Consider the following 9,576-nt stretch of genomic DNA (forward strand, 5'->3'; position numbering starts at 1 on the left):
GGAGAGGAGAGAAACAGATCTGCTGCTGCTCTTAGCCCTGCCTCCGGAATTCTCCCCAGTGACCACTTTTATCTTTCTGATAGTTACAAGTCCTATCAGGTGAGTCACCAACTCAGTCCAGAATTCTTAAAAATCTCTTTTACCTTCTAGGTTTAATTCTCCTAGAATTTCCCATTCCTAGCTAGACATAGTGACAAGTTTGTTTTTTTCTCGCTCTTCTATTCCATGCTGATCTTTTCTAGTATTTTCTTGGTTTGCATCTAGGACATGGCACCATGCGAACATGCTTTCTCTGGTTTGATTTCTTGTTTGCAATCATTTACATAATTTTATAACATTTGAAAAATATATTTATTTTATTTTGGTTTGTTTATTTTAGTTTATGATTGGTAGTATTGTAATAAGTCTGGTCTTAGATAAAAATTACTGTTACTGAACTTTCACATGGCACCAAATGATAAGAACCTATTCTGTCCATTCATAAAAAATCAGTCGCATTTATTGTGCTAAAATACACATAATATGAGATATTATTATTTTTAATAAGAGAAAGAGATTGAGAGGATAGAAAGGCAGAGAAAAAGAAAGACATTTGCAACTCTGTTTCACCACCTTTGAAGCTTCCCCCCTGCAAGTAGGGAACAGGGGCCTAAATCCTGGTCCTTGTACATGGTATTGTATGCTCCCAACTGCGTGTGCAACCACCTGGCCCCGAAATTTATCATTTTAACCATTAGGGTTCGTGGTTTCAGTGTTGGTCTTCCTAAAGTCAGATCAGTTGGTTGAATTAAAAAGAGCAGAGTTCTATAAGGTCCCATTGGATTTTTTTTTTTTCCTGCCTCCAGGGTTATCTTTGGGGCTTGGTGCTGCACTATGAATCCACTGCTCCTGGGGGCCATTTGTTCCATTTTGTTACCATTGTTGTTGTTGTTATTGTTATTATTGCTATTGGATAGGACAGAGAGAAATTGAGACGGTAGATGAAGACAGAGAAGAGGAAAGAAAGATAGACACCTGCAGACCTGCTTCACTGCTTGTGAAGAGAGCCTCCTGCAGGTGAGGGACTGGGGGCTCGAACTGGGATCTGAGTCCTTAAACTTTGCACCATGTGCACTTAACCCACTGTGCTACCGCCTGGCCCCTCTAATGGAATCTTAACTATGGGGTACACAAATGAAAGGCTCTGGTGTAGTGACACATTGTGGATGGAAGTCCCAGCACAGTGCTGACGTCAGCCTTGGCAACAGAAGGCTGGCAGAGTATGCAGTGATCTGCACAGGCTCCTGGTGGACTGTGGGTGGATCTAGACTGTGCTGGTGTGCAAAGCATTGTGGGTAGGTTGGATATCCTTAAAAGGACAGCCAGCTGGAACTGTCACTCTCTTTGGCTGCTGCTGCTTCTCCTGGTCAGAAGCATCTCCAGGAGGTGTGCCAGGTATCCCAGCATGGCTACTTCTCCTAGGAACTGAATACATGTGACTCTGCTAGCCGGTAAACTTTTATACTCCTCTACAGCCATGAGCGACCTTTACCAGAGCTTATAATTGTTTATCTTATGGTACTGAATATAGTTATCAAAAGTTTAGTACCATAAGACCTAGTGTATGCTTAACCCTTGATGATAAGGGTTATTTTGCCTTTTACCTGTTTCACCCTAATAAACCTTATATTGTTTAAACCAGTTTCCAGCTCCCGCTGTGTCCTTTCACCTCCGCAAACAGCCACCAACTCAGCCTCTTTAAGTTAATTTACAACACTCTGGGAGGTAGAGGAGTCTGTCAAGCCTTGGGGTTCTAGGCAAATAGGATCATGAACTGGGAGTCAGGCAGTAATGCAGAAAGTTAAGCTCAAGTGGCACAAAGCTCAAGGACCTGCCTAAGGATCCCGGTTCGAGCCCCTGGCTCCCCACCTGCTGGGGCATCACTTCAGAAGCAGTGAAGCAGGTCTTCAGGTGTCTATCTTTCTCTCTTCCTCTCTGTCTTCCCCTCCTCTCTCCATTTCTCTCTGTCCTATCCAACAACAATGACATCAATAACAACAACAATAATAACTACAACAATAAAATAACAAGGGCAACAAAAGGGAATAAATATTTTTAAAAATATCTTGAACCTACATTTGTTGGTGATTCTATGGACTGTTATCTAAGGGTAAGCTTGCACAAGAAGTCTAGTTGTTAGTTTAAGGCCCATGCAGCTATTTACTCAAGTAGAACAGATAAAATTTTACAGCAACACCACTGAGTAGCCTGACTTAACTACAAAAATCTATACTGGAAACCTAAAAGATCACTTTCATGTTGTTGACCAGACTCAATTATATGAATACCTTTAGTTAGAAAGGAGACTGAGAAACTGAGTATGTGGCTTTTATCAAGACCTTTGGTCAATAGAGAATGGAGTTGAAAAACAGTATTGGCTATGCAGACAATTGACAGCATAAGTCAGGTGAACCTGTAGCCCAGACTAGCCATTTAATAAATTTCATCTACTCAGTCACAGGGTAGGTGAATGAATATACAATCCTGGTTTTGTTTGTTTGGGTTTTTTTTGTTTGTTTGTTTATTTTGTTTTTTGTTTTTATAAGGGCACTGCTTAGTTTTGGCTTATAGTGGTGCCAGGGGGTGAACACAGATCACTGGAACCTCAGGCATGAAAATATTTTTTCGTAACTATTACACTATCTCCCTGGTGCTTTTATATAACTTGTTACACTGCTTTTTTTTTTCTTTTTTTTTTTCTTTTCCTTTTAAACCAGAGCACTGCTCAGCTCTGACTAGAGGTGGTGCCAGGAGTCACCACCCCTTGCTTGTAAGCCTTATACACTATCACTGTGCTATCCCCCCAGCCTACATGGCTTCTGAAAAGTTAGAAATACACTGGTCATCTTGCCACCACTAGCAATAATTATGCCTGAGAATGGGATCAGTGCAGAGAAAGCAGCAGTAGGAGGCAAGGAGAAGCGTCTCTTTGTTGACTGCATATGAAAGCTTTACTGAAATGCCTACGTCAACTATATTTCTTGAACTTGTCAGTATCAGGAGCCAATAAAATTAGACTAGGGAGCCCAGTGTGGTTAGGAAATTAATGTAGTCACCTCCATTGAACTGTGCCTCCCAGCACTTAGGCCTTATGTAATCTCTCTCCTTGAATCTAGCTGGCCCTCTTCCTTACTTTAACCAATAAACTAGGGTGAAGATGATATTGTGCAAGTGCTGCTCCCATGTCTTAGCTATTGCCATCTTGAAAACCAACATTTGAAGTCACCTATCTTGGGACTATCTGGTTCTACCCTGCCTTGTGAGGACACTTAAACTAACCATATGGAAGAGCCCTAAGGAACCTTGTTGTATTAGTCAAGGCTTTACAGAGAAGCAGAATCAGTAGTATATTGGAAGATTTACAAAAGAAGATTCATTATGGAGGCTGATATATAACATAATTGTGAAATCTGAGACCTGCCAGGATCTACAGAATAGAGATCCAGTGAAAACTAGAGGTGCCATTCTCAATCATACCTGAAAGCTTAAGAATCAGAGGATTCAGTTGCTTAAGTCCCAATCTGAGACTCAAGGACAAGCAGTGTCAGTGTCTTAGGACAGAAGAAATTGTGGATTCTAGCTTAAACAGAGAGAACAAAGTTGCCATTCTCTACTATTTTTTTAGGTCCCAGGTTTGAGCCCCAGCACCATTACAAACCAGAGCTGAACAGTGCTCTGATAAAAATAAATAAATAGCCCGGGCCCCGCGGCCGCAGCCCGCGTGGACGCTCCTAGCGCCCCCCGGCGGACTGCCGGCCCCGGCACAGGCAGGCGGCGAGCGGCCGCCGCACCGGGCCGGCAGCGCGGGGGTTAAACGCCCAAGTAAACGTAGCGGCCGATCGGCGCCGGAGATTCGCGAGCCCGGCTCCCTGTGCCGCCGCCCGCCGCCGCCGCCCGCCCAGACCCACGGCTCCACTCCGGAGCCGCGCCCGAGCCAGGCTCCCGGCAGGAAACAATGAAGGGAGACACCAGACCTCTCAACGGAGAGGAGGATGCCAGTGGGAGGGAAGACTCCATCACCAATGGGGCCTGCAGTGACCAGTCCTCTGACTCCAAGGATGCCCTCTCACCCCCAGTCCTGGAGGCCATCAGCACCCCAGAGATCAGAGGCCGAAGATCCAGTTCTCGGCTGTCCAAGAGGGAGGTCTCCAGTCTGCTAAGTTATACTCAGGATCTTACTGGTGATGGAGATGATGAGGAAGATGAAGGCTCTGATATGCCAATGCCAAAACTCTTCCGTGAAACCAGGACTCGTTCTGAAAGCCCAGCTGTCCGACCTCGAAATAACAACAGCCAGGAGAGGCACAGGCCCTCCGCACGTTCTACCCGAGGCCGGCAGGGCCGCAGTCAATCAGAAGAGTCCCCAGTGATGTTCTCCAGTACCAGGTCTCTGCGCCGGCGGGCAAGCACACCATGGCCTTCTCCTTCCAGCCCCTACCTCACAATTGACCTCACAAATGATGATGTGGTGTCACCACCAAGCAGCAGCACCCCTTGCCAGACCCAGGACAGCCAGCAGGAGAGCCTGGAGTGCCCACAGGTGGAGGAGGGCAAAGATGCCGACAGTACTGAATATCAGGATGGGAAGGAGTTTGGAATTGGAGACCTTGTGTGGGGAAAGATCAAGGGCTTCTCCTGGTGGCCTGCCATGGTGGTATCCTGGAAATCCACATCCAAGCGACAGGCCATGACTGGGATGCGGTGGGTCCAGTGGTTTGGTGATGGCAAATTCTCTGAGGTTTCTGCGGATAAGCTGGTTGCTTTGGGACTATTCAGCCAGCACTTTAACATGGCAACATACAATAAACTTGTCTCCTATAGGAAGGCCATATACCATGCACTGGAGAAAGCCAGAGTACGGGCTGGCAAGACCTTCCCCAGAAGCCCTGGTGACTCCTTAGACAACCAACTGAAGCCTATGCTGGAGTGGGCTCAAGGTGGCTTCAAGCCTACCGGTGTTGAGGGCCTGAAACCCAACAACAAGCAACCAGTTGTTAATAAGTCGAAGGTTCGTCGTTCAGGCAATGGGAAGTTAGAATCAAGGAAACACGATAACAAATCCCGGAGACGCACAGCTGATGACTCTGCCAACTCTGATTACTGCCCCCCGCCCAAGCGCCTCAAGACAAATTGTTACAACAATGGCAAGGACAGAGAAGACCAGAGTCGAGATAGCTGCCTGTCCTGTGGTAGGAAAAATCCTATGTCCTTCCATCCTCTGTTTGAGGGTGGGCTCTGCAAGACTTGCAGGAATCGCTTCCATGAGCTGTTCTACATGTATGATGATGATGGCTACCAGTCCTACTGCACCGTGTGCTGTGAGGGCCGAGAGCTACTTCTCTGCAGCAACACGAGCTGCTGCCGGTGCTTCTGTGTGGAATGCCTGGAGGTGCTAGTTGGCACTGGCACAGCTGCAGAGGCCAAGCTACAGGAGCCCTGGAGCTGCTACATGTGCCTCCCTCAGCGCTGTCATGGTATCCTGCGCCGCCGCAAAGATTGGAACATGCGTCTGCAGACCTTCTTTACCACTGACCCAGGAAGGGAATATGATGCCCCCAAGTTGTTCCCTGCAATTCCTGCACCCCGGAGGCGACCCATTCGAGTTCTGTCCCTGTTTGATGGGATTGCAACAGGGTACCTGGTCCTCAAAGAACTGGGCTTCAAAGTGGAGAAGTATGTGGCCTCTGAAGTGTGTGAAGAGTCCATTGCTGTTGGGACCGTGAAGCATGAGGGCAACATCAAATATGTGCATGATGTCAGGGATATCACCAGGAAAGATATTGAAGACTGGGGCCCCTTCGACTTGGTGATTGGTGGAAGCCCATGCAATGATCTTTCAAATGTGAACCCTGCCAGGAAGGGCCTGTATGAGGGCACTGGCAGACTCTTTTTTGAATTTTACCACCTGCTGCATTATGCACGCCCCAAGGAGGGTGATGACAGGCCATTCTTCTGGATGTTTGAGAATGTGGTAGCTATGAAGGTCGATGACAAAAGGGACATCTGTCGTTTCTTGGAGTGCAATCCAGTCATGATCGATGCCATCAAAGTGTCTGCTGCTCACAGAGCCCGGTATTTCTGGGGCAACCTGCCAGGAATGAACAGGATCTTTGGCTTTCCTGTGCACTACACAGACGTGTGCAACATGGGCCGTGGTGCCCGCCAGAAGCTGCTTGGAAGATCCTGGAGTGTCCCAGTCATCAGACACCTCTTCGCCCCCCTGAAGGACTACTTTGCCTGTGAATAGTTCTTCTGGGAGGCCCTTGGCATGGGGGAATGGGACCAAGCCTGGATCCAGAAGGTGCTGCCTGGGCTCTGCCCTTCCTCAACTCTGCTATGTGGCTCTTGTCTCAAGCTACCTTTGTGGAGGGAACAGTACCCTTCCAGCAGGGGTAGCATGACTTGCCACCTCATTGTGCACAATTCAGACCCGGCTGCTTGGAGCAGCCAGACATGGTGCTCATTTTTATTTTCTAAGACTTTAAAAACTTGAAGTAGATAGTAAGAAGACTTTTTTGTTTGTTTGTTTCCCTCTTTCCCCTCCTGGGTTAACCGCTCAAGAGATAGGATGGCTAAGATACCAAAACCACAGTGCCGACAGTTCTCTAATACTCAGGTTAATGCTGAAGAATCACCCAAGACAGAAAATGCAAGTCTTTAAAAAATTTTAAGTGTCTGCAGCTCCCTTGTTTCCAGGAGTGGACAGTTGTAGACAATGCGGCTAAGGGACATTTTTAAGAACCCAGAGGTTTTTTTTTTTGTTTGTTTGTTTTTTTTGTCCTCTCCCACCTGGGCCTAGCAGAAGAGGACAGGATGTCTGCCTTTCTTGAATTTTTCCCCAACCAGACCAGTTCCTCCTTCTGGCAGTATACTGTACTGCCAGGGCTCATTTAGAATATTTTTCATGATGATGACAGCAGGGATGACATCATCACATTCAGGGCTATTTCTTCCTGCTCATGTAAGGGCAGGGTCTCCCTTAATTAAATCCCCCTCAGTGACTGTAGTTGACCCCTCCGGGGAGCTCAGGGAGGGAAGGGCTGGGTTAGAAGCTGCCACTGATGCTGTAACCAGGCATAGCTTCACATATCCCTCTTCCCCATGTGCAGGGCAGTGAAGGATAAGGCTTCCTTAGACCTTCCTGTGTCTCCCACCCTCCTTTTCACATGCCCCCACTCCCAAGATGTACCATTCACACTTGTCTTCAGGCACAATTCCCCTAGAATCAGAACACAGGCCAATTCTTCAACCTGTTTTGACAGCCAGTGGCAGAAGCACATTTCCCGCACTTTTCCCCATCTAAGAGATTGCAGAGGGGAGAAACTGCAATAAAAGGTCTCTGTCTCTCTGAGATTTTAAAGTCCTTTTAGTCAATTTTAGGGGCATGGGAGGTCCAACAGGCTGCATTTCAGAAATGCTGTAATGGTTTTTAACACCTTTTACTCCTACTGGTGCTAATTTTGTAGAAAATGGAACAATGTCAAGTTTTGTGGGATTTTTTTTTATACTTTTTTTATATCTCAGATTTACATTTTTATGTTTTAACATTTTCATAAATTTTTTTTTGTAACTGGAGCCATGTAACAATTATGGGGAAAATCTGTGCCTTGTCTCAATGGTTTTGCTAATTTGTAGGCTGAAAGATGACTGATGCCTAGAGTTTACCTTAAGTTGAATTAAAAATCAGTATTTCTCTAAAAAAAAAAAAAATAAAAAATAAATAAATAAATAAATAAATAACATGTTGGCAAAGAACTGATAGCTAGTCACCTACATTAATGAGAACTGTCTTCTTTACTGGGTATACAGATTCAAATGTTAACCTCTTCCAGAAATATTCTCACAAGTACACCAAAAAAGGTTTTACTATTATAGTTATCTGTACAACCTTTAGTTAAAAGCTAACACAAATTTGCCAGCCACCTTAGTGAGTCTCTTGAAAAGGCATGTGCCAGTCCCTGTTGACAAGCTTTTCCTATTAAGTCTTGTAATCACTGCAAATTGACAAACCAGTTATTGGTATAAGCTAAGAAACTATAAAGTAGTATGTGAAACAGAAATGGTTAAAGTACTCAGTTTGAAGAAGAGTCAGGAAAAATTTTCAGTTGAGAAAGTTTTACTAAAACAGAAACATAATCTTGGAAAATCATTTTATTTGCCTATAATTCAGTTTTATCATATACATGAGGGTTGTAATTGATATTCAGTACTGATTTAATTTTCTCCCACTTATTGAATTGTTTTAAAAATTAATTTATTGGGGGATTAATATTTTACATTTGACAGTAAATACAATAGTTTGTACATGCATAACATTTCTCATTTTTTTCATTTTTTAAATATTTATTTATTCCCTTTTGTTGCCCTTATTATTTTATTGTTGTAGTTATTACTGTTGTCATTGTTGGATAGGACAGAGAGAAATCGAGGGGGGGGGGGAGAGAAAGATAGACACCTGCAGACCTGTTTCACTGCCTATGAAGAGACTTCCCTGTAGGTGGGGAGCCAGGGGATCAAACTGGGATCCTTACGCCTGTCCTTGCTGCTTTGTGCCATCTGCGCTTAACCCACTGTGCTACCACATGACTCCCCATTGAATTCTTTTTAAAATTAGATGAAACTATATATATATTCAGCAAGGATTCTTGCTGACTCCTAGTGGTCATTGCTTTTCTATCTACCTTGCTATAAAATCTTGGAACAATGCTCTAACATTGCCCTAATTTTTTTTTCAGCTTTCAAAACTCATATAAAAATGAACTTAAATTAAGGCAGACTTAGTGGGATAGCACAGACCAAGTGAGGAAAGCTTTGCATGACCAGTAAAAGAGAGATGGATAAAATATATATAGAAAGGACTAGAGGACTATTAAAAGACAGATTAAAACAGAGGGCAAAATGCATACAAGGACAGCCAGAGAACTAGAGAGTACCTACTAAATATTACAGATTTCTTTGAGAAGCATCTATTTGACTTCTACACCTGTGTCATTTGCTAGAAAAGGTTCATAGTGAGTTGACAACTCTTATGTCTCTGGGATGAAAAACTAAGGAAAGAAAATGGGACTGGAAAGTAAGAACCTAAGGTTTATTTCTTACAGCCCTAATGATGCTAATGTTCTGCACATCATCACTGATAATTTTCTCCCTCTATGGAGTGGCGGGATAGCTTTACAGGCTGGAGACAGATGACCAGGGACTCATGGCTGAGCTGGGAAGCAGTATCTCTTTATTCATGTGGAACGTGGCACAATCTAAGCTATCTCTAATCACAATCTTATCCTTATATATCCTGGGGCTGCCAGTGCAGATCAGCTTATAGGCTCTCTCCAGAGCCTGTTAGAGATGGAAGTCCTGGTGAAGTGCTTCTGATGATTCTGGTGACAAAGCAGTTGTATATATACTTGCCAAGTAGAGTGGAAACAGGATGTGATGTAGAGAGAGTGGAGCAAAAAGAGATTGGTGGAAATCAGGGTGTGACAAGGAGAGGGGGCGGAGCAAAAAGAGAGTATGAACCAGCGGGATTAAACCAATGCC

The 9,576-nt window shown here is 44.6% G+C and overlaps 1 protein-coding gene across 1 annotated transcript; it reads left to right on the forward strand.

Moving 5' to 3' along the window:
- The first annotated feature begins 3,773 nt into the window (after positions 1-3,773).
- LOC132538925 (DNA (cytosine-5)-methyltransferase 3B-like) lies at positions 3,774-6,549 on the forward strand. The gene has a single exon (XM_060192155.1). The coding sequence runs from the start codon at positions 3,995-3,997 to the stop codon at positions 6,284-6,286; it is 2,292 nt and encodes a 763-aa protein (XP_060048138.1). The 5' UTR covers positions 3,774-3,994; the 3' UTR covers positions 6,287-6,549.
- Positions 6,550-9,576: the final 3,027 nt, after the last annotated feature.

This window comes from Erinaceus europaeus, chromosome 1 (genome assembly GCF_950295315.1).
Source record: "Erinaceus europaeus chromosome 1, mEriEur2.1, whole genome shotgun sequence".
Classification (NCBI taxonomy): domain Eukaryota; kingdom Metazoa; phylum Chordata; class Mammalia; order Eulipotyphla; family Erinaceidae; genus Erinaceus; species Erinaceus europaeus.